This window comes from Notechis scutatus, chromosome Z (assembly GCF_049901735.1).
Source record: "Notechis scutatus isolate UNSWTSFEM ecotype Mainland chromosome Z, rNotScu1.2, whole genome shotgun sequence".
In the NCBI taxonomy this organism is placed as follows: Eukaryota; Metazoa; Chordata; class Lepidosauria; order Squamata; family Elapidae; genus Notechis; species Notechis scutatus.
Window position 1 is genome coordinate 23,301,273 of NC_142025.1, and position 26,271 is coordinate 23,327,543.

The 26,271-nt window shown below is 41.8% G+C and overlaps 1 protein-coding gene across 2 annotated transcripts in view; it reads left to right on the forward strand.

Annotated features, from left to right (window-relative positions):
• Positions 1-26,271, forward strand: part of STT3B (STT3 oligosaccharyltransferase complex catalytic subunit B) — a 93,254-nt gene that overhangs the window by 34,861 nt on the left and 32,122 nt on the right. For both annotated transcript variants that reach the window (XM_026681340.2, XM_026681341.2), the window contains exons 3-5: positions 18,851-19,138; positions 19,446-19,511; positions 24,213-24,312. In XM_026681340.2, coding sequence (XP_026537125.1) covers positions 18,851-19,138; positions 19,446-19,511; positions 24,213-24,312 — 454 coding nt within the window. The remainder of the gene's footprint in view (positions 1-18,850; positions 19,139-19,445; positions 19,512-24,212; positions 24,313-26,271) is intronic.

The following is a 26,271-nucleotide window of genomic DNA, read 5'->3' on the forward strand; positions in this document are numbered from 1 at the left end:
CCCCACTAAGTCTCTTGGTATAGTTGAAGCTCCCTCCATCTCATAGACTAGTCCCTTCTGCTCATCCTGGTCAGTGCTTGACCTTTGCAGGATCCATAACTTCTTAGACAGGGTTTGTTTGGGTATTGGTTGGGAAAACCTATCAATTGTGATAAATGAACATCTCTTGCTTGCTCCCATAATCTTTCAAACTCTGATTATCTTTCCGGGTTTATTAAGCAGTTAACTTGCTTCTCTCTGTGTCTCAATACTGCTTGCAACTCATATTCTTCTTCTTATCTATTGGAATGGAAGGGGGTACTTTTGTTACAAATGTAGATCAGTTAGACATCTTCTCTATTGGAAGCCAGATGATGAACAGATGACATGTATTTTAATATTTAAAAATAGGAAGAGGGTCCTTAAAAATTTGGAAGTAAATTGACTTCCTTTATCTGTTATGAGATTGACCAGTCCTCTATGCAGGTAGTTCATGACTAGAATTGAACTCAACATTTCTGTTATCAAGCAATAGAGTTAAATGATTTTTGCCCATTTTACAACCTTTTTTGCATAGTTAAGTGAATTACCGCAGTTGTTAAATTAGTGAATGTGGCTTCAGAAAGTCACAAAGATGATCACATGATCCCAGGACCCTGCAACTGTCACAAATGCATGCCAATTGCCAAGCATCCAAATGTTCATCACATGAGCATGGGGGTAAGTGTGACAAATGGTCAGAAATCTCTTTTTTCAATGCTATTGTAACTTCAAATGGTCACTAAGTGATTGGTTGTAAGTTGAGAACTACCTGTATCTAAAAACATAATCCAAAAATATTGAACCATTTCTTGGGCTGTTAGGAGACCCTTGTAAGGAAAGAAATGGGCCAATAAATCCACTACTACTGCTATGGCAATATATTCCTAAACTGGAGGGAAATCAATGATGAAATTTAGAAAAATAGTATCCTATGGCTGGAGGGGGGAGGGGGAGGTTAGTAGTTGCAACAATCCAGTCACTTACCAGGGATTGGTTTTGTCTCGCCAAGAAGAAACAATTCCAAATTTATCTGTGGATGCAGGGCCACCAATACTTTTTCAGGGCACTTAATTAGTACTGAATATCCCCCACATCTCCTGCTGTTTTGTGATAGATTTCATGACACCGCTGTACTAGCCACTCCTTAGAGACACATATAAATGTCTACTGTGTACTACAGCTGTGTGAAAAAGTCCTGCACGCTTTACAGTTTACGGTTTATGACATTTTTTGGATAGGCCATTGATTTTATGATATGCTAACTGCTATGCAAATATTGTTATATTTAAATAACTACTGGTGGTTCTTAAATGTTAAAGCATAAGCTTTTTGCAATTTGGTACTGTTTGGATGGGAATAGTGAATTTTCTTGCATGCTTACAATGACTATGATGATACCCAGTGGCATACGTGTTGCAATTACTAAGGCCGATGCTAGTGTTTTGTTAACATTTTTATTGTTTGTGGCCCTGAAAAGGACCGTTTAGGTAACCAAACATGGTTACTAATATGAAATTGGCCAGCCCTTATTGCTTATCACCAGGTGGCATTGCTTCAGCATAGACTGTATAAGCCTTTGCACATGATCATTAGTGACAATGTGGTGCCAGGCTGCAATAATGGATTCAGTCAGCTCCTGCTTGGTCTTTGGATGCTTCTTGCTTATTTTGTAACCAATCTTGGCTCTCAGTTGGGTTCAAATCCGGGCTCTGAGCTGGCCAATCCAGGAGTTGAACACCATGCTTCTTCATGCACTGCTGGATGGACTTGGCTCGATGACAAGGAGCGTTGTCATCCTGGAAGTAAAAGTCCTTCTTTACAAGTTGCTGAGCTGAAGAAAGCATGGTCTTTTCCAGGACTTCAACATACTGCTTGGAATTCATGATTCCCTGCATGATTTGTATCCGACCAATACTAGAAGCAGCGATACAGCACCAGATCATCACGTGCAATGGATGCTTCATAGATAGATTCAGGCAGTACGGCCTAAATTCTTCAGCTGGAAATCTTCTGACATACTTATTGCACTGATTTCCAGTCAAGTAGAAATTGCTCTCGTCACTGAAGATACCTTGGTTCACTTGACATACTTCTTGGCGCATGCACGTCGAGAGCGGTGAGCATCTGTGAGCAAAGGTTTACTTTGAGCCCTGCAACCTTTGAGCCCTCTGGCAAGCAGTCTGTGACGCACTGTGCTTGTGCACACTTTTACATCACATGTTTCACCCCAAATTCTTGTAATCTGAGGTGAGGTGAACTTCCTGTCAGCCATCTTGCCATTTTGTCGATTTTCTTGGTCTTCCGGAGCAGAGCCTGTCATCAACTGAACCAGTTATTAGGTATTTTTCAACCACTCTGCTCACTGTGGAGCAATGGCATTTTACTCTCTTGGCTATTTCTGTACAGGAGTAACCCTCTTCATGAAGCACAATGATGAGATGCCACTGCTTAGTACTGGTGAAAGCAAAGGCCTTTATCCTTGCTCGCAGCCAAAGCTAAATTAAATTTTTTTATGCTTTTCATGCCTATTTATAGTTAGAGAGTATGACAACATTAATTGGCTCATAGATTTAGCCTCTGTGCATTTTGATTGGTCAGCCAAAGCTCACTGCTGATTGGCTACTTTCGATTCTAATATTCTCAAAAATGCAAGTTGTGTTTGTTTTAGCACATAAACTCACTCAAAACTTTAAAAAGACTTTGGTTATATTAATAAAATTATGCATCTCAATCCAACAATGGAAATTTTCATCAAAGTACTAATTTTGCGTGGTTTCTATGAGTGAAAAGTTGATTAAACAGGTAAATACAGCTTAAAACTGAAAGCATGCAGGATTTTTTCACATAGCTGTAGCTGTCTCCCTGTCATTGTGAAAGGTGATCCTGTACCTTGGAGTTCCTTGAATTTATCCATATAGGCCCTAGCACTGTGATGGTGAACCTATGGCATGCGTGCCAGCAGAGTTATTTCCCCCGGCACGCAAGAGCTCGCCCGGAAGAGCCCCACTGCACTTGCACGCCCGACGCTGCTGCCCAACAGCTGATTGTCAGAATCTGGTGTACATGCGCGGGGGACCAGGGGTGAGCGGGAGACACGTACACATGCGCAGAGATGTGCAGCGCACACTGAGGTCATGTGTGCATACGCAGATGGATGGCACAAGGGTGATCATGCGTGCATGCACAGATGCACAGCATGTGGAGGGGTGATCTCGCATGCATGCACAGACGCATGGTGCGCAGTGGGGGAATCTCATGCGCAGGTGCAGAGGCATGCTGTGAGCGGCAGGGAAATCACACACGCAGGCGCAGAGATGCATGGCGCACAGTGGGGATCGCACACGCAGGTGCAGATGCATGGCATGCAGCAAGGGAATCATGCACACATGCAGCATGCTGCAGGGCATTTCAGGGGGTATGGGGGCAGCAAGCATTGCCTTCTGGGTGCTGGCACGGGAGAGCACGAGCATGCACGCAATTATCGGCACAAGAGCCGAAAAGGGTTTGCCACCACTGTCCTAGCATATTGATGTGTCTTATGGGATTCAAACTTGCTTGGCTGCAGTGTGTTGCTTGGGGATGGGGAAGAGGATGTAACTGAGGAATTTTATTCTCCAGCTTATGCAAGAGGGCATACAGAAGCTTGTTCTTGGAGTCTGGAACATATGAGATGTAAAAGTCAAAGCAAAAAAAAGGGGGGGGCTATACAGATTTGCATAGAATGGGCTGTTCCTTCCAGAAAGTGTCCTTATAGTTGAAAGGCAATTTTACTGCCAACAGCTTTTTATTGATAATGTCGTAATTTCATTCTGAATGCTCTGAAGCAAAATGCACATGGATGTAACTGCCTTCTCTCTCTCTCTCTAAATTGCTATATCTGGTGCATTTGTTTGCGTACCAAAGGGGTGGGAGGGTCAGGATGATAGAGGAGGAGTTGAAAAATTACAAGCTGCTTTAATTCTTGAAATATAACTTGTTCTTGACCAGGAGAATTGCAGGCCTTTTCTCAGGAGTTATAATAATGGTTTTGCAAGCTTAGCAAAATTAGGGATGAGTTCCTGCAGAAGTTAGCAAAGCCTAAAAGCAACACATATCATTGTATTCCATGAGTGCGCAGGATAGAATACTCTGCTCCTTTGCTGGATCAATTTGTATGCCTTTTGTGGATATTCTGTAGCCCAAATAATCCAGTTGAGTAAGATCAAATGCACATTTTTTCTAATTTAGCAAAAAGCTTATTAACCTGCAATTTCTAGCATGGATTACTTGCAAGGAGGGATCTTTCAAATAAATTAACATGTCATCCAAATAAATGATAAATAATATCAAAACATCTTGAAAGTGTCAGTCATGAAAAAATAGCTTCACAGTTAACCTTGTTGAAATGCATCATTGTGTGTTCAATCTTTCCATACCTTATATCAAAGGCTATTAAATATCTTCACCATCTTTCATTTTGATTAGATTGTAAGCATTTAAGTCTCTTTTTGTAGGGACATGTGCTTATTGTAGCCAGTCTAATAGATCTTAGGAGTGGATAATGATCTCTAATTTTCACTTTGTTCAGGTCGTTATATCATATATATTTGGGCTTCTTCCTTTCCCTTCAGATAGACCAGTGGTAGCAAACCTTTTTCGGCTCATGTGCCAATAAGTGCGCACATGCTCCTGCACTCGCGCATGCGTGCCAACACCCAGAACTCAATGTGTGCTACCCCCAGCGCATGGTGTGCACAATCCCCCTGCAGTGCTCTGCGCATGCGCACAGGGTTCCCTTGCCGTGTGCTGCACGTCTGCACATGCGTACGTGATTCCCCCACCGCACGCAACACATCTCTGCACATGTACACGTGATTCCCCCGCTGTGTGCCATTGCCTCCCCGTGCCATCCATCTGCGCATGTGCGCGTGAACCACAGCACACGTTGTGTTTCTCCGTAGAACTGCTGCGAGCATCCAGAGAGTGGGAGGTGCTTCAGTCCTTCCTTCTCACAGGCTGAGTTATAATTGAAGAACGCTCCTCCTTCCTCCACATGGCTCCTCCATGCGTTCTCCCAGTTTCACTCAGCCTTTCGAGAAAGCAGGCAGCGATCTCTTGTTCCTTGGCCGTTTTTCAGAGTTTTTTCTTCTAAGTTTTCAGGTTTGCCTTTATTCCTTTCCTCCTTGTCCCTGCGTTGATAGTGTGCTCTTAAATTTAATTTGGTGAGGCGTTTTGCCTGTAGGAAGGGTTTAAGGGCTCGGAGCTTTCTTCGCCCCCTCCTCCCTTTCTCTGCATTTCCGAGCGTGCCTTTATCCAGCCGCTTGGCTCCGTGCCTTGATTTATTGCGATATCATCATTCCCCTAGAACGCATTAGAGGAAGCAACGCTTCCTCTCCCAGCCCTGGCTTTTCGTTGTTCCTGATTGCCTGATAAGCGAATAGGGCTGGTGCGCCTGATTGCCTCGCGTCGTGCCGGGCGGCCATTTTGGAACCGCCCGTGGCGGGCGCCATTTTGTTTTATTTTAAAAAATATTTTTCCTGGCTGTGTGTAATTTTTGTTTTTGGATTTAAGCTGTGTGGATTGAGGCCCTAAGCGGGACCGTCAGGCCGTGTGGAGCCCGTTTTTATTGGAGGACACTGTGGTTCCGGCCCTGCTGTCTTTCCTTTAGAGATTTTTTTCTTGTTGGCTTTTTCTGTCTGTATCAATCAGCTTGTTCAGAGGCGCGGGCACGTACTTCCCATTGTGTTGGGAGGCTGCCTAAAGAGGCCTACCTATTCTACTTATTTTGCTTCCCTTGTTTTTGGCCTCTGCGTTCATTCGGCTCATTTGGATTTGGATTTAATAATTTTTATTATTATTTTCTCCTTGTGCCTTTTTGGCCCTGTCTTTGGGCCCATGCCTTAAAAAAAAAAAAAAAGAAATTATTATTATTAGTTATTTTATAATATATTCCAGCAAGCCTTTGTGTAAATATTTTTGGATAGTTTTCTCCTTGTGTTTTTAGTACTTGGTGTTTAAAAAAAACAAATTTAAAAATAATAATAATAATAATAATAATAAATAAATAAATAAATAAATAAATAAATAAATAATAATTTATTCAAAGGGGGACGTGATCTGATTTTGGGAAAACCGGTTTGCGTTTGTAAGCCGAACTCCTAGGCGTGCCAACCGCCATATTTGTTGTAAGGTTTTTTCCTTGATACCATGGCAGAGAACAATCCAACTGGCTCTTCCCTGAAGGCCAAGTCGAAGACGCACTATCTTCGTAAGAGGGACAAGGACTCCTCCAGTGCTTCTCAAAAGGATGCCTTAAGGCGTCACAAAGCTCTGGAAAAGGAGTTCAGCAAACGATCTAAAGAACTGCACTCTATAATTCCTACCCCACCTTCTACCTCTGCCCATCCCCTCCCCTGCCGAGTCGTTCTTCCCCTCCAGGTGCAGTACATCCACCCGGAGCCGCCAGCCATCCCGTACTCCAGAGGCGACCTTCACTCCAACCACTGCAGGTCTTCGCCCTGAGGAGCCGCCGTCAACCATCATCCCTGATAGTATCAGGGAATGGATGCAATTGCTATCCGCCAGGGTATAGCTGATGGAATGCAGCAGCTATCCAGACCTGGTTCTCGAGGAGGACTCCGACGTTGAATCTTTATCTGGTCGATCTATCTCCGGGCAGGCGTCCCAGCAGGGTCAGGTACCTTCTCATACGGATGCCCCATCCCCAGGAGGGGAGGAGCCTCAGGAGGTCTCTCAGGAACAGGAGGAAATGGGCTTTGAGCCCTTCGGGGAGGAGGAAGGCTCTGAGAGGGGTCCTCGCAGTATTCTGATTTCCTTCTCGGGGACCCTATGGAGGGGAAATGTCAGAGGACGAGGGCATTTCTCCCGAACAACCGACGGTTGTGGGCCTCTTTAAACCCCAGTTATTTAAGTCCTTATTATTTAAGGCTAAGAATAGCTCCGGCCTGGCCTCTCAATCTCCTTCTGATCCACCGCCATCGACTTCGGAGGATCCAGATGACCTCATGTTCAGGCAACCGATTGTAGAAGCAGAAGTTATTCCGGCCCCCCCAATCTTCTCAGACTTGGTTGCGAGGCAGTTGGCCTCGGTGGGTCCTACACCCGCCCCTCTAGTCAGGATAAGAGGATGCTTAATCTGGACCCAGCATTCTCTTCTATGTTAGACACCCCGGAGGTAGACGATCCAATTGTGAGGCTGACCTCCTCTTCCAACCCTACGGATGCGTTGGAGGCGCTGAAGCCAGAGGACAAGCGGGCGGAGATGGCTCTTCGGCGAGCTCACCAGTCCGATGCCTGGGCCATCAGGTCGGCCACGGCCGCCTCCTTTTTCACCCGTTCCTCCATCAAGTGGCTCAGGCAGCTCAAGCAGCATATCCCCCGACTAATACCAGGGCCCATCAGGATATTGCAAAGATCACAGCAGCGGCGGAGTTCGCGGCTGATGCCACCTTTCATTCGGTTAAGTTCGCTTCCCGGGCCATCTCCTCCCATGTTACAGCTAGGAGATTACTTTGGCTTCGGCATTGGCAGGCCGATGTTAAAAATAAATCCAAGTTGGCTTCAGCCCCTTGGCAGAAGGGAAGCTGTTCGGGCCTGCCCTTGAACCCTTGCTTTTAGAAACTCGAAGTAAGAAGAAGTTTCTTCCTTCGCTTTTCGCAGGCAGGAGTCTAGAGGGTCCCAGCCCTTTCGGAGGGGCTCCTTTCGTCCCCCATACCAGTCGTCATTCTCCCCTAGGTTCCAGGGTTCCCCGTCGTTTCGGTCATCCTACCACGACCGAAGTGATACAGGAGACAGGAGCCGAAGAGGAGGCGGCTTTAGGAGACCCTTTAGAGGCTCCAGTCACAGGGCCTCCGCCGGCCCAGATAGGGCCTCAGACCTTCTCCCCATAGGCGGTCGCCTCAGGCATTTTGCAGACCTCTGGGAGAGGTCCACTTCGGATGCCTGGGTGAGGAGTTCCGTGCGTTTTGGACTCGTTCTACAATTCCTCTCCCCCTGAACACTTCAGGATTTCACCTGTCTCTAGGGATCCTACAAAGCGGGCTCTTATGGATTCCGCCATTAAACATCTGGCTGACATTAGGGCCATCCAACCTGTCCCATCCTCTCAACGAGGAAGAGGTTTTTATTCCCTCTTGTTCTTGGTGCCTAAACATTCAGGGGTTGGAGACCTATTTTAGATCTCAAGCGACTTAATCGCTTTGTCAGGCGCCAAGTTCAAGATGCAGACTCTACAGTCTATTTTACAGGGTATCAGGGAAGGGGACTGGCTCACGTCAGTTGACCTGTCGGAGGCATACCTCCATATTCCCATTCATCCCTCATACTCAAAGTATTTGAGATTCTGTTATAATAACCAACATTTCCAGTATGTGGCCCTCCTTTTGGCCTTGTTTCAGCCCCGAGGTCTTTCACGAAGGTGCTGGCAGCTCTGGCGGCCCATCTTAGACAGGTTCCCATCCGCATCCATTGTTACCTCGACAATATCCTTATCGTATCCCCTTCCCGACAGCAGGCCGAGAGGGATACTAGTGTTACCCTTTCAGTGCTACAAGATCACGGGTTTTTAGTGAATTGGGAGAAGAGCCAACTTAGCCCTTCCACCCGCATAGCTCACCTAGGGGCTGTAATTGACTCTGTTAAGGGTAAGGTCTTCCTCTCCCAGGAGAGGCTTCATAGTATTCATACTGCTATCCGGACTATCAGGCGAACTGGTAAAGCGTCTTTACTCAGTTTATCCAAGCTTCTGGGGAAACTTGTTTCCTGCATTTCTATTATCCCATGGGCTCGTTTGCATTCCAGATCCTTGCAGTGGTTCCTTCTGCCGTACCAGCGCGGGAAGGAGCACATCAAGTCGAGTGGTAAGGATACCTCCAAGGGTTCTCTCATCCCTTCTTTGGTGGACTCGACCTTCTACCAACAGAGGTCATCTATTCAAGGAGCCCCAAAGGGTCACTCTACGACAGACGCAAGCCTTTCCGGATGGGGGCCCATCTGCAGTCTCTGTCAGCCCAGGAGTTTGGTCTCCTTCGAACGACGACACAACATCAACTGGTTGGAGCTTCATGCGGTGTACCTAGCCCTGCGAGCTTTCGCTCCTCAGGTGAGAAGGCACCACATTCTGGTCCTTACGGACAACACCACCACCAAAGCCCATATCAACCGTCAGGGGGCACCCACTCCATCATCCTCATGAGAGAAGCCGAACGACTATGTCGGTGGGCAGAGACGCATCTTTCCTCCATCAGGGCAGAGCACATTTCCGGGGTCTCCAACGTCCAGGCAGACTGGCTGAGCAGGGCCACGTTGGACCCAGCAGAGTGGCGCCTGCATCCGCGGCTGTTCAGGGAAGCAGCAGACAGGTTCGGGTCTCCTCTGGTAGACCTCTTTGCCTCGCCGCTCAACATGCAGACACCAAAGTTCTTCTCTCGGTTCCCTTCCCACGGAGCAGAGAACCACGACGCCCTGCATTGCCCGTGGCCTCCCGGCCTCCTGTACGCCTTCCCTCCGCTTCCGCTGATCCCCAGGGTAATTCGGAAGTTGCTGTTCGAGAGGGCGGAGATCCTTCTAGTTGCCCCATATTGGCCCAGGAGGCCGTGGTTTGCGGATCTTCACGGTCTATCGGTGGTTCCGCCGTGGAGGATCCCGCTGGACCAGATCTCCCTGTCACAGGGACCTCTGCTTCATCCAGAACCACAGTGGCTGCAGCTAGCCGTCTGGAGGTTGAGCGGGAAACGATGATTGAAGAAGGCTTGTCTACCCAGGTCATAGATACCATTCTGGCTGCCAGGCGGCCTTCCACTACTCGAATTTATGATTCAACTTGGAACAGTTTCTGTAAGTGGTGCCGAAAATCCTCTGTCAATCCACGCTCTCCTTCTATAGCACAAATTCTAGCCTTTTTACAGGATGGCCTAAATGAAGGTCTCTCTCCCAACACGTTGAGAAGACAGGTCGCGGCCCTCTCAACGGTGGTGGCTGGCGGCTCCTTCAGCTCTCTTTCCCACCACCCTCGCATTAAGGCCTTTCTAAAAGGGGCTTCTAATTTGCGCCCGCCGGTAGTGCATAGATATCCAGCATGGGACCTTAACAAAGTTCTCCTGGCCTTGACTAGGCCTCCCTTTGAACCTCTCAGGAGGTACCACTCCAGTTTCTCACTTTTAAGGTGGTCTTTCTGGTAGCGATCACCTCAGCTAGAAGGATATCTGAAATTGCAGCTCTATTCGTGAGGAAGGACTTATGCATTTTTCATTCTGATCGAGTTGTCTTAAGACCAGACCCCTCCTTTTTACCAAAAATCAATTCTGCCTTTCACAGGGCGCAGGAGTTGGTCCTACCTAATTTTTGTCCAAAGCCTCTGCATGATAGGGAGAGGCAATGGCACACCCTCGATGTTCGAAGGGCGTTGCGTATTTACATATGTCGCACGCAATCCATCAGGAGATCGGAGTCCCTGTTTTTGTCGTTTCAGCCTAAAACGTTGGGTCAAAAGGTACCACCATCCACGGTAGGCCGGTGGATTAGGGCAACCATTTCCAAGGCCTATTCAGTTCAAGCTCTTCCAATCCCCAGTGGGATAACGGCTCATTCCACCAGGAGCGCAGCTACATCAATAGCTTGGGCTACTCAAGCCTCGCTTCTTGACATTTGCCGGGCGGCCACTTGGGCCTCTCCGTCACCTTTCATACGCCACTATAAGATTGACACTTTCGCTTCGGCTGAAGCGTCCTTTGGCAGGCGAGTCCTACAGCAAGTGGTTGGGGATCCTAAGGAGATTCCGATCCAGACGGAGTCCCGCCCGTAGGACAAACATGCTTTGGTATGTCCCACTCTCTGGATGCTCGCAGCAGTTCTACGGAGAATGGGCGTTGGTTCTTACCTGATACGCCTCTTCTCGTGGAACTGCGTAGAGCATCCAGCCCCACCCTTCTTGGTCCGTCTGGTAGGGAATTCTGTTTTTCGGCCAATGATCGTTATTGTATATAATTGAGTTGTTTACTAGTTCAGTTAGAGGATTGTGGTTGTCCTCTCGTCTTCGCGAAACTGGGAGAACGCATGGAGGAGCCACGTGGAGGAAGGAGGAGCGTTCTTCAATTATAACTCAGCCTGTGAGAAGGAAGGACTGAAGCACCTCCCACTCTCTGGATGCTCTACGCAGTTCCACGAGAAGAGGCGTATCAGGTAAGAACCAACGCCCAGTCTCTGCACATGTGCACATGTCTCCTGTGCACCCCCTGCACATGTGTGCCAGATCCCGACAATCAACTTTTGGGCGGCGGTGGCAGGCATGCATGTGCAGTGGGTCTCTTCCAGGCAAGCTCTCACCTGCCGGGGGGAAATGGCTCTGTGTGCCGCTTCCGGCAGGCATGCCATAGGTTCGCCATCATGGAGGTAGACTACTGTTTCTTATTTTTGGTGGACAGTGTTGGTGTTAATGTCAGTGAATTGCAAAGAGGAATGGATCCTTTTTGAAGTTGGCATTCAGATGTTTTCCTGAGGATGGCTGACTCACAAGTAAACCTGGGACTTGCTTTTAAAACCACTTTATCCTCAAGTTTATGAGTACTAGCAAGGATAAAATACATAAAACTATATGCATTCTGTAATCTTTGATTGTCAGTTGAAAAAGAACTGCAGTATAGGACCAGTCCTGCCTTTAACAGCTATCAATAGTTTCAATAGTCATTGGACATCCTGAGGTTTGAGTAAGCAGATTTACTTTCTCTACTGTTCTGTATGTATGAAATTAGTAATTTCCCAGAGAAGTGCAATTTCTTTAAGTCCAATGATGTCTCCATTGTCAATAATAAATTTAATATTAAAATGCTGCTGTAATACTTGATCTGTGCTCTTCTTCCTAACAGAGTGATCAACAGCATTCCTTGGAATATTTCTTAATTTTGCAAATCATATATCGATTCTATAAACCTTATCTATTTTTGTCTTAGTGTCATTTTCATTCCAATCTAGGAAATTAGACTGTTTAACAATCTTTTATATATTCTCCACATACTTCTGAATTGCTGTAAACATTATATAAAATTCTTTTTCTCTCAATTCCAGCAATATCGGTTAATCCAAATCTTTCTCTATCTGTTTGCAACTTCTGACTTACTTTCCAAAACTTCTACTTTGTCAATACTTTGCTTTAGATCTCCAGCCAATTTTCTATGGATTCTTCTGTCTTCTTCACTTCTTTCATACCCCCCTCCCCTCCCTTTTTTTTGTCTGGCACACCCTTCTTCCATTTCCTTTTTAAAGGCTTTAAAACTTTTGGCAACTGGTACAGTCCCTTTTTTACCAAATGCTTCAAACATTCTCTGCAATAAATCTAGTGAAATACCTTTACCTGTAAGTTGTCCTAGCAAACTTCTCTTTCCGTCTCCTAATCTTGCAGCTTTCCTTGTGTTTGCCCTTATGAGAAAGTGAAAATATGTCAATTACAGCAATAAAGTAAAACACTTTTCCTTTTTTTCAGTTTTGCTTTTCTCTGTTTTTAATACTTTGTCTCAGTTAGCTCCCTGTAGTTACATTCATACAGCCTGGCTCTTATTATCCTTGTCATCTTATTTTCTAAAATCCACCACTTATCTACTTTAATAATAAACAATCATCATTTACATAAAGGTCTCTTTGTCTAATTAATGATATGATTTTGAAAGATACTTTCATTAAAAATACTTTATTTTCCAAAATTAATGTCTCATTCATCCATGCTTTCCCAGAAGGCCCTGCAGGAAGTGGGGGAGGTGTTGAGATATTCCCTGTTAGGAGAATGAGTGCACTCAGGGAAACGTAGTGAGAGTGGTGAGGAATAACACACAACCAGCATACAGATACACTGAATAGTAAAATGTAGGTTTTACTTCCTGTAAACGGGTAAACAAAGTCCAACAAACAGTCCAAATCATACACGGTTAAAGCAGGTAGTATTCAATACAATCAGTCCAGGGATAATCCAAACATGAAGTCCAGTATCATAAACGAAGTTCAGTAAACGGAGTTTGCTAACAGGTTGCAAGACTCACAGCAATCCAAGCAGAACGACCATCAGGCAAAAGGCAATAGGGAAATGCTAGAAGAGAACAAACTAGGTTTCTGGCTCCATCTTATGGTTGTCGGAGGAAACTCAGCCAATCACAATTACAGCATTCTCTTAAAGATACAACAGTATTAAATAACTATCCTGGTTTATATATTGCCAACCCAACTGTTAGGTGACTATCATTCCTAACATTCTCCCCTTTGGATAGGACAATATATAAAACCTTACAGTTTAAGTCCATATTCCTCACAACAAGCCTTATGTTTTACAGTGCCTTGGGCTTTTGTAAAATGAACTGCAATGTTATTCTCTGACATGCAGTACTCCTGTTTAATCATTTTACTTTGAACACATTGTCTTACATTTAGATATTGTAGATCGGTGTGTTTTGATCTTGTCTTTACAGCGAGATTGGAAGCCATCTGAATTGCTGATTGGTTGTCCTCATATACAACTATAGGTTCATTTACATTAATTCCCATGTCTATCATTAGTTGTTTATAACATACTAAGTCCGTACATAATAGAGACAAACATGAGAATTCAGCCTCCATTGTTGATAAGCTTAGATGTTTTTGTCAAATAGACCGCCATACAATTAACACCTTACCTGACGTTGATTTACGTGTAGGTACGTCTGTAGCGAAACTTGCATCGGCATATGCAGTTAAATTTAATTCATCCTTAGGCTCCAAATATAATGCATAATGCATCATTTGTTTAAGATATCTCAACACACGCTTAGCAGCTTGCCAGTGCCTTTCAGTAGGCTCAGCATTAAACTTGGCTAATTGGTTGACACTATATGCTATGTTTGGTCTAGACCAATTACTAAGATAGGATAAGCTACCAATCAATGATTGATAAATGTCTTTATCAAAAACAGGACTTTGCACATCACTGTGGCTAAACTCCTGGGTCATTGGCATCTTAGCCGGCTTACAAAGTTCCATTTTAAAGTTCTTCAGTAACTGATTAATTTTATCTGCCTGTGAGATTTTGTAGCCTCCCTTAGTTTTATCTATTTTCAAACCAAGATACTGTTTAATCTCACCTAAATGTTTTATTTTAAATTTCTTTTCTAACAGTGAAATAATCTCAGTAGCTTCTTGATCAGTCTTAGTGATTAATACTATGTCATCAGTGAACAATAGCAACAATGAAATTACACCATCACTTTCCTTTTTGAATAAACATGGATCAGCCATGCCAGCTACAAAACTTATCTTTGTTAAATCCTTCACTATGCATTGGTTCCATTCATAGCCTGATTGCTTCAAGCCATATAGACTCTTTTTTAATCTCCAGCAATCAGTTTTGTTATCAGTTTTTATCCCCAAAGGCTTCTTTAAATATATAGTATGTTGCAACGGAAGATATGCCATTTCCACATCTAAATGATTTATTGTGTATTTATTCTTAACTGCCCACACTAATGCTGATCGTAATGTGGTATTCTTCAGACTAGGTGCGAACACCTCTACGTAGTCGCTGGCTGACTGATTGAACCCTTGTGCTATTAAACCTGGCTTTATGGGTAACAGTCCCATCCACACCTGTCTTAATTTTATAAATCCACTTACACTCTATGGCATGCTCACCTGGTGGTAACCTGACATTTTCATATACCTCCAAACTTTGATTTCAGTTCCTTATTGCTTCCTGCCAAGCAGCCTGATCCTTTGCAGTATACAGTTTCAGTTCATTATAGTTACCAGGAACTGTATTCACTTGGCATACAACACTAGCCTGATATCTATCTGGTGGTCGTGTTACACAGGTTGAACGTCTAGGCAACTCAGGGCTTACTGGTGGACTCTCCTGTTCCACCTGCTCATGTTCTTCTACCTCCTCCTGTGCCTGTTCTTCCTCTTTAATGGCTATTGATGGTTTAACTATCTCATCATTAGGGATTATTTGGATGTCGATAACAACATCATTGTTGGATTCCTGTTCTAGTTTATGCTACCCAATGTGCTCAAGAAATTTAGCATTAGTGCTACAGTAAATATTAGCTGTGTCTGGATCCCAGAATCTAAACGATCTATGGTTGGCCTTGTAACCTACGAAAAATAATTTCCTAGCTCTATGTTGCCCTTTCAGTCTTATTTGTAAGGGAATATGCACCCATCCTGGAGTTCCAAACGTGTAGATAACTTAAATTTGGTTTTCTGCTATGCCAACGGGTGAATGGCAATTCACCAGTTGTTGTGTTCACCACATTGTTTAACACATTGTTGGTACACATTATGGCTTCACCCCACAGTGTTTCAGGCAAATCTGAATCAGATAACATCGCGTGAGCCATGGCTTGTAACGTTTGCCCCCTTCATTCCATAAACGAGTTATGTTGTGGTCTGTAAGGTGCAGAACACTTATGCTCGATACCAGCCAATTTCAACATCGTTTGGAATCTATTATTAATAAACTCAGTCCCGTTATCTGTAACTAAGGTAATTACCCTATGTCTCATTTTCCTTTCTGCAAATCTTAGCCAGTTAAAGAAATGTTGGAACATTTCTGTTTTTTGTTTTTCATTAGAAAGCAGAAACCATACCGTGAGTAATGGTCCATTATACTCAAAACATAGCAGGCATCTCCCAAACTGGGTTTCTTAGGACCAATTATGTCAGCAAAAACAACCTCTAAAGGTTCTTTGGTCTTAAACCCATTCAGTCTGTTTGCAGGAGTAACCTTGCTTTTCTCCTGATTACACACATTATAGTTTAAGTACATGCTTTAATTTTAAGTACATGGTTTTAATTTTACTCCCTCTGACAATTTAACAGTTTGTTTCAGCATTTTGAAATTAATGTGCCCCAGACATCCATGCAGTAAATGTATACATTCATCATGTGGCTTACCATTGTTATAAACTGAGTTAGCTATCTGCAATTGGTCATCATGTATCACATATAAATCATTCTCTAAAGTAGCAGTAACACTTTTACCCTCTTTCTCTATTATACAGTTATCTCCCCTAAAGGTTACTACATAACCAATATTAACTAAAGCCCTTATTGATAGCAAATTAAATTTTAGTTTAGGTACATATAACATAGATAAATGCTCATTTATACATGAACAATATGCAGTACCTTCACCAGATGCTTTCATCTTCCATCTATTTGCCATTGATACATGTTGCTTACTCGTGGATATCTTTACAAGCCTCTATCTATTTCTAGTAATGCACTGCGATGCTCCACTATCAACTACCCACAAACCATGGTTTACAATTGAATTTCTAGACATAAACAAATTAACATTCTTCTTAGCCTTCTGGTGATTACCAGTATTCTGTCGTTTGCCTTTCTTACAGAATCTAGCTATATGTCCCCTAGCCCCACAAGAAAAACATTTCCTAACAGTATAGGCAATTGAAAACAAATCCTCTTCTTGTGGTTGTTTCTCTCTCAGTTGGTCTCTATCCAGTCTTCTTGCCTCTTCTAACAATCATCTGGTTATGTCAGTTAATGTCAGTTTATCTCTGGGCAGGACTTCCAGTGAAGATACATAATCATCATAACTTTCATCCAATGAGGAAAGAATGATGTAAACCTGATGTAGCTCTGAAAAAACCAGTTCCTTTTCATGTAGCTCTTGAAAAGTTCTTTTCATGAAGTTCAAATGAGCTAACATATCTCCACCTTTCAGAAGACGTGCTCTGAACAGTTTACGTGTAAGATGTATGTGTGCACCTACACTGTCACGAACATAAATCCTCTTCAAATTCTCCTAACACCTAGCAGCAGACTCTTCTTCACGAATATGGACTAGCTGCTGGTCACTCAGTGTTAGTTCAATTATACAAAGAGCTCGTTTGTTGTTCCATTTAAAGTCAGCTAACTTTTTGGCATCGTCCTCATTATTTGGATCCCAAGCATTTAAATCTGGTGGATCCTGAACTGCAGCCCATAATCCTTCCCTACGCAGAAGTAGACTGCACTTCATAGACCAGGAAACATAGTTTGTTCCATCCAACCGGGTTATCAGTGATAGACTTGTTGACTGGTCTTGTGCCATCTTTACCAGGACAGTAACCCACAATTAAACAGTAAACAGCTGTCTGTATACGGTACTGTGTATTCACACTAACTCTCAGTTATCTGAGCCTGGGCCCATAACCAGTGTTGAGGTATTCCCCGTTAGGAGAATGAGTGCACTCAGGGAAACGTAGTGAGAGTGGTGAGAAATAACACACAACCAGCATACAGATACACTGAATAGTGAAATGTAGGTTTTACTTCCTGTAAACAGGTAAACAAAGTCCAACAAACAGTCCAAATCATACACGGTTAAAGCAGGTAGTATTCAATACAATCAGTCCAGGGATAATCCAAAAATGAAGTCCAGTATCATAAACAAAGTTCAGTAAACGGAGTTTGCTAACAGGTTGCAAGACTTACAGCAATCCAAGCAGAACGACCATCAGGCAAAAGGCAATAGGGAAATGCAAGAAGAGAACAAACCAGGTTTCTGGCTCCATCTTAAGGCCATCGGAGGAACCTCAGCCAATCATAATTACAGCATTCTCTTAAAGATACAACAGTATTAAATAACTATCCTGGTTTATATATTGCCAACCCAACTGTTAGGTGACTACCATTCCTAACAGGAGGGCACAGCATTTTCCCATCCGCTGCCAGACCCAACACATGGCGCCCGGCTGGGTTTACCCGAAGGGGGGCAAGGTAGGAAGCGGCGCCCCTCCCAAGGCTGGAGGAAGAGGGCCTTTGAGCCTAGGCATCATTTTGGCAGTGCCCTGCTGACTCGCCTGCTTGCGCCGAGGGAAGCCCCTGTATCCCCGAGCCACATCTTCCCAGAACACTGACAAGAGTGGGGAATTTGACTGCAACCCTCAGCTTGGAACAGTAGTTCCAAATGTGGTGGTTTAATTATGACCCCCTCTTGCCATAACAGCACCATTACCTTGTCCTGGCCGGCAAAGGGATTTCCAACTCAACCACGGGCCGGTCCCATATTCCAGAGCTGCAGTAGTCACAAGACTGGCCCTTTGGTCATCCCAGAGCTGCTCCAGGATGACCAAAGGCCCAGTTCTGTGGTTACTGCAGCTCTGGAATATGGAACCGAATTTCCCACCAATGTCAGCAAGCCACCCCGGGGAAGATTTCCCTCCCCCGCTGTTGGTCTTACCTTCCAGTTCCAGCTTGTATGGCTCTACTCAAGGTAAGATTTGTGCTCAGCCGAAGGGTGGGCGGGCCATGTGGGCCCTTGTGTTCCCATGGGTCATGTGGGTGGCGCAGCCTTGTGTTCCGGTACAGCCTGGATTAATTGCTTTGGGGGTGACATTTCTCACGGACCACAAGTGGGCAGCAACCCACCAGTTGGCGACCACTGGTTTAGGGGACATTGATATCCCCATTGCTCCAAAGGTTCTCAGTTAAGTACAAAAGCTCATTTACTTTGCTTATGAGGAGCAGCTATCCAGAGCATAAATGGATGATCCTCTGATCTCTCCTTCCTTCAGAGATATTTTCATCAGCCAGTTGAAACATCTAACTTGTCATAGATCTTACCTTATCTTTTCATTGCTGTTGAATCAGTTAAGTTTCACATTTTCTGTATGCTTTTATCTAGAATTTAGCTTATGCCCATTTGAACTTCTAAATATATCTATAGAAGAAACTGAGGGAAAAGTTTTCTTAATAGACAATTTTCTTTAATCTAGACTAGGGGTTCCCAAAATCGTACTAGGGCTTATTTTCGGGATAGAGCTATTTTGGAGGAACAGGACAGTTAATTATTTTTTCTCTCCTTTTCTAGGTATACCCAGGACTGATGGTTACAGCTGGCCTTATACATTGGATTTTGAATATGCTGAATATAACTGTCCATATAAGAGATGTATGTGTCTTCCTTGCACCAGTTTTTAGCGGCCTTACATCAATTTCTACTTTCCTGCTTACCAGAGAACTGTGGAACCAGGGTGCAGGGCTTTTAGCTGCCTGTTTTATTGCTATTGTACCAGGTTACATATCACGATCAGTTGCAGGATCTTTTGACAATGAAGGGATAGCTATATTTGCACTGCAGTTCACGTATTACTTGTGGGTAAGTACTATATATAAATTCGGCTTACTCTTCTTAAAATTTGCATATGCAAAATAATTTCAATTTGTCCTAATAGTCACTAGAAAGAAATATAGTTAACACAATTTTTCTACTGCCATTTGCTTTTCCTTTCAAAATAAAATGAATGAGTACATGTCTCCAAGATACAGCTCAAATATTTTTGTTGCAGATCAGCTGATTTTTCTCTGATCTAGAAAAAATGGTGAATTCTAAAAACATTCAAATAGAATATTTTATATTTGCATGATTTGTATTTTCTATTATAATTAAAACTCAACTTTCTTAGGTGAAGTCAGTGAAAACTGGATCTGTTTTCTGGACTATTTGCTGCTGCTTATCCTACTTCTACATGGTAAGTAGTAGAAAATAATTTTATAATGGTCACATTTTAATTAGTATACCATTTTTATGAATAAATTAAGTTTTAGCACAAGTATTTTAACTTGTTGAAAATTCAGATTTCATTTAAGTTAGAAAAACCTACCTAATGCAGAGATTAGTATTTATTTTCTCTTATTCTTTTAAACATATTCTTTCAAACATGATGGTTCTGTGCAAGGTAAAAATTAAAAGGCGAGCAATACTACTTTCCTCTTCACCTCTTGGCTTTGTAGAGTGCAGAGGTATTTAAGGTACAAAGTAGACTAATGGTAGCATAAATAGGCACTTTTGTTCTGAAATACAACTTTAGTTTAGAAAATTGGTATGCTTTTATCTTATTGTGACCGTTCTTGTATATCTGAGTTAGCATTCTCAACAGAAATGTGAATTGATAAGTTTTAATAAGAGGTCTCTGCAAATTAATTAGTGACAGGGTTGCCCAATAGGGAAACAAATAGTGAGATGATCTTACAGCAGCTGATTTTCTTCAGGAATTTCAGATAATTATTAAACAAGGATCAACAAGGAATTTGGTATTATTAACCACTTTCATGCCCTTTGACTTGTTAATTACATTTGTTGAATTATTGAAAGGAGAAGGATTTTAGTTCTTTTTCCATGTTATTTCATAGTTATTTCATTAAAGTCATACTGTTTCTTATTTTTTTAAACAAATTTTATTAATTTTTGAAGACAAACAAAACATAGGACATAAAAGCATAAAACCTCCTTTCTAAAAATTACTTATAAGTTTTAACAAGGCAAATAAAACATCATTTTTAAGGCATAGTTCCACATTGTCACATTTCAATTTAAGCACATATATATCTTTTCCAAATTTCTCATTATTTCTCCCTTCACTTTTATTCAATTATATTTCTTTCTATCAAGGTTTTATTAATTCTCAATCAAACATAAACACACAAAATACAAAACATAAAACAAGACATAAAAAGATAAAACCTCCTTAATTATCATTTGTACATGTCTTTTCCAAATTTCTCTCCCTTTAGTTTTATTCCTCCAAGGTTTTATTAATTCACAATCAAACATAGCTAACCAAAACACAAAACATAAAACTTCTTTTGAAAAGTGGCTTAGCCCCGGGTTACATCTTTTTTTACAGACCTAAATCAAATTCATGCTCACCTTATATACCATTCATATCTTATTAATCATTCTATATTTTCTATATCACTTCTCCCTTCTTTTCACTCTCTTAATTATATTTTATTTATTTCATCTTATTTCAAAATCATTATGCTTGTATCTTTTGTCCGTTCTTTTCCAATCATCTATTTATCTCTTCTCTTTAACAAAGAATTTCCCCTGTAATCACTTTTAAAGTGTGACGCCTTTCTATCTTTCCCCTAAAGTAACACTTCAAATAATACATAATTTCCATCTCGATTCTGCTTAGTACATTCTACATGTTGCATTTTAAAATAAAAGAATAATAAACTCATAATATAGTTAAGTATATAATTTCCATTCTAGTTCTAATTCTAATTAATACATTATTTTAGAATAAGAAGATGAAATAGTAAATTTATAATAACATTAAAACAATAACGAATTAAACAATAACTAAGCATTAATCATTTTACACATTCTCTTTAATATTTTATTAAATATTGAGATCTATCATTATTAAACATTTTAATATTTTAATTTTTTGTTAAATCTTATAATATTCCAATAGACTATTTCAAATGCAAATACTACAATACTATCTTATGTACTCTTGCAGAATCTTTCTTTAATTATACACTATCCTTTATCTCTAAAAAAAATCTTTTTGGCATCTTGTTTCAGATTGTGGCTTTTTTTCCCTTTTTGCCTCCCTTTCTTCTCCAGTCTGGTCTTTTTGCCCCCCCCCCCCTAACCTCCACCTTTTTAACTTCCCCTCTCCGTTGTAATTCTCTTTTCAATTGCTTTCTAACATTGTACCTTTTTTTCACCTTATTTTTCTTTTTCTTGGTTGTTTTATTGAATCTTAAATTCTCATTTTTCCTCCCTCTCTTCCTATTTTCTTTCTTAATCAAACTTTTTTGTCCATTAAAAATGGCTTCTTCCTTTTCTTCTTCTTCTCCTTCTCCTTCCTCAAGTATTTGCTGGTACGTAGGAACCGCCATTTCTAAAAAGTGGAAGACAGCTCCCAAAAAATCCTTGCCATTTTGTTCTCTTTCTTTTAATTTTTCATATTCCATTTTTAATTCATCCACAGATAGTGCCATTGTAAATTTTTAAGAACAACCCAGATGTTTTTAGTCTTAAAGTAATTTCCAAATGTCAAAGTTATCAAACAATCCAAACAGACAGAAATTATATTCCTCTTCTTCTCTTTGCAATTTTTCCTCCTGGGGCAAAATCCCAAATATATTTTAAAGCCGTATTACAGTTAGTTGCTGGTCTTATAATCTTCAAGGCGTCTCCTCCAACAAATTTTTAAAGATTTTTTTTAGTCCTCTCCTTCCCACTTATAACAAAGAGCTTATTTTTACCTTAAAGAAGCAGGTTTTTCTGTGCTCATTTGCTTTCTCCGTAAGGAAGGGGAGTGAACTTTCCTTCAGCACTTTCGCCGCTGTAACAATCTTTTGGAAACAAATGTATCAATCCACAAGTCAGGTTTCCAGGGTGTTTTAAAAGTAACTTAATGTCCCGGTTCAGCCAAGAAAACTTCTCCTTCTAAAAAACTTCCTCCTGCACAGTCTTATCCGGTTGAAAATTCCTTTATGGCTGCCATTTCTGACAGCCGCTCCACCGCCTCAGGAAAAAGGAGTCTAGCCGGGTGGGGAAGCGGGGTGCGATATCCCCAGACCCCTGCATGGATCTCCTCTGTCTTCCGCTGCCCCTTTGGGGTAGCGACAACCCCCAAATCCAGTTGGATCGGGGGTACCTCAGCGGCGAGCGCAGCAGAGACCCGCAGAGAAGCGGATTCCTGCCGCCGCCGAAGCCTCGCAACCGGAAGTTCCCAAAGTCATACTGTTTCTATACTATAAAATTATTGAACCTACCTAATTAAGAGGTAATTTAAAAAGTTTTGTCGAAGACAATGATAACCTTAGAAACTTTAATAATAAACTTTAATAATAATGTTACTGTGTTTCCCTGAAAATAAGCCCTAGCTTGACTGGGGGGGAGCCTGACATTTGCTTACCCAAAAAATAAGCCCTAGTGAAGGGGTGGCTGTGGCCAGCACAGGAGGCAGCCCTTCCCTTCCCCGGTCTACCTCCTGGCTGCTCGGTCCCTTAATTGAGCCCGCGGATCAGCTGAGTCAGCGAGGGCCGGGAGCTGTCTCTCGTTCCTTCACTCGGGACACAGCCTGTTCATTTCAAGCAATCAAATGTCGCTTGAGAAAAGGACGCACACCTCAGGATTGCAACACTGAAGGCTCAGGAAGGAGCCTATTTGGAATGCCCGTCTATTCTGAGCTTGAGGAAAGGATGACAGGCAGAAAAATCCCCCTCCTCCTTTTCCTGCCATTCACCAAAAAGGCTCCCAGGATTGCAATGCTGAAGGCTTGGAATGGAGCCTTTTTGGTGAATAGCTGGAAAATGGGGAGGGGGATTTTTCTGCTTGCTATCCTTTCCTCAAGCTCAACACAGACTGAAGAGAAAATGGCAGGCAGAAAAACCCACTACCCCATTTTCCTGCTTTTCACCAAAAAGGTTCCATTCCTAGCCTTCAGCGTATCCCAGGATTGCAACTCTGAAGGCTCAAAATGGAGCCTTTTTGGCAAACAGTAGGAAAATGAGGAGGGGGATTTTTCTGCCTGCCATCCTTTTCTCAAGCTCAGCACAGACTATCAGCTTCATGGATGATGGGATGGCCTGCTGCGACCATCACACCGTTAGGTGTGGGGCACGTCGTTGGGCCTTTTGCCGCTTTTGTGGCTGCAAAAGCAGCCATGCTTGCTGGAGGCAGTGGCCTGAGCGGCATCCATGAAGTAGCTGCTTCATGGATGGTGAGAGGGGCTACTTGTCCCCCTGCCTCCTACTGGTACATGGAGGGGAATAAAGACACCCCTCAAAAGAAGCCTAATCATTTTGGGGGGGGTCAAAAAAAAATAAAAACCCAGTCTTATTTTCGAAGAAACACGGTAATAGAGATAAAATAAAGGCAAGTAGGTATAGGCATCATTACTTTGTTACAAATCTGTTCTTATAGTAACTGGAATAAATACTTGGAGTTACTTCTGGGTCTGAAATGATAAGTCTTCATTCAAACTAGTCATGCTTATCCCCTCTCTCTGTATCCTATTGTAATAATACCGTCGCTGTCTTAGAGAAAATTGACAATGTAGTCAAAGAGAGAGTTTTATTTCAGAATATTTTGAAACAAAAGATAAACATAAAATATGATAACATCAGGAATTTTTTATGAACCATTATTAATTGAATTTATAGAGCGCTGTAAACTGCACACACAATAGAATAAAAACTGTCAGAAGATTGAAATATATCATTTTATGTAATACTTTCAGCTAACCTATTTTATATATTACTTAATCAGTTTCTGCTGGAAATTCTTCGATTTATAAGTTCTTCCTGTGGGTCAAAGTACCTTGTTATTATATATAGCTTGAATTCTCAGCTTTCAGTGACTCATGTTTATCAAGATAACATTGTAAACATGAACTAAATCTTAATGCTTACTGTATTTTTCACAGGTTTCTGCATGGGGTGGTTATGTTTTCATCATCAACCTTATTCCACTGCATGTATTTGTGTTATTGTTAATGCAAAGATACAGCAGGAGGGTCTATATAGGTGAGTACTTCAATATGATGATATTGGATGAAAAGTGATTTTTCATTTCAGCTTTACTAGTCTTTCAAATGTCTATGATTTAAACACATTTGAAATAATAATCAGAACAATAATTTTGAAATTTCTTTCAGTTTTTGTTACAGATATATTTTTAAATAAAATGTTTATTAAATAAAAGAGTAACATAAAAATATATGAAGAGAGTTTAGAAAAACTTTAAAGTGCCTCATGTGCTGGAGCCAACAAGGGTATTTGGGGACACAGTCTGAATTATTATCTGTCTCATATTCTTAATACAGTATACCTACAATAATCATTTTTAAAATTTACATTAGCTTTATTTTTATCATACTATAAGAAATCATTCCATCAATACCTCAGATAGTGTTCTGCTACATACAATTATTCCTACAATTTGCTCAAGTTTTCTTAATGATACCCAAGTTTCCCTGAAAATAAGCCCAGGTCTTATTTCTTTTGGATCCCCAAATAAGCACTAGGGCTTATTTTTTGAGGAATGTCTCCCCATGTACTGGAGGCCCATTTCTTGCTCACGACTGGGCAGGAGGCCACGTGGCTTGCCAGTGCCACCATCGCAAGGAGGTGAGTAGAATTGCCCTACATGACCCCCACCAGCTTACAACAGGGCTCCCACTACCAGGCCATCCAAGCCCCAACATCTGCCTCACGGCCATGGCACCACCACACCACTGGGCCTCCTGTTCTGTCGTGACCATGAGCAAGCAGAATAAGTGGGCCTTCAGCCATGGAGCTTCTACTGCACATGGCTGCTAGTGCAGCCACCATGAGGTAGGTGTCGGAGCGTGGATGGCCTGGCTGCAGGGGCCCTGAGGTAAGCCAGTGTGGGGCGGGTGGGGTAGCTCTATCACCATCCTGCCTTGCCTCGTGACAGTGGCACTGCGAGCAATCAGACAGAATGGGTGGGCAGGTGGCTGTGCAGGCTCTTAAGTACGGCTTATATTAGGAACACACGTAAAACGTGCTGGGTCTTTCAGGGAAACATTATATAATCAAAGATATGGATTCCTAAAGAGACAGATGCCATCGTGCAGATAGTCTGTCAGGGCTACTCTCATAGAGATAATCATCTAGGTTCAGTCGTATCAGCTAGTAACAAAATATATTTTTCTAGTTATATAATGATGAGAATTTCCATACTAAAAGGAATAATTATACAATTGTTTTTATTCTATACATCTTAGCTAATGTTTTTCCCAATATAACAATTATCTTCATGGATTTAAGTTTTAATATTAGATTAAGTAACATAATACAGTAAAACACTGTATATTATTTTACGGAAACCAGATGTACCCTTTGTTTTGCTAGAATAAGGACTGACCAACTAATTTTTCTATATTCTTTGCAATATGTTCTTATAAAAATTGTTGGTGTATTCCATTAGCCTAATGGAATGTAATTGGTGATTTAAATTTAAACATTCACCTGCAAAGTCCAAAATTAATACAAAGTATCTGTAGAATGCCCAACTTTTATACATTGTCAATCTAAGAAGGCCATAGATATGTGTACATATAATATTGTATATGTTTGTGTGTCTGTCCTAAGATACATACTAAAAATAAAAAGAGAGGTTAGAACAAAATGTGCATTAACATGTTAAAAATTAATTACTGATTAAAATTAATTGCCATAAAATTCAATTTATAAATTCCTTAAGTATATATGAATATGTGCTCTCTCAACAAATATATGGGCAAATGGAAACAAAGACTTGTAAAAATGATATTCTCCTTATAGAAGAAACAACTAAAAAGAAAACAGGTTCAAAATAGGATGAAGGGAAGGGATAGCTACACTATAAAGAAAGAGGAAGATGGGTAAAACTTGGATAGAGATAGGGCTGAGGAAGAGATAAAATCAGGAGGCTGTAATTACAGTGAAATAGTATTGCCAACAAACAGTAGATACTATTAA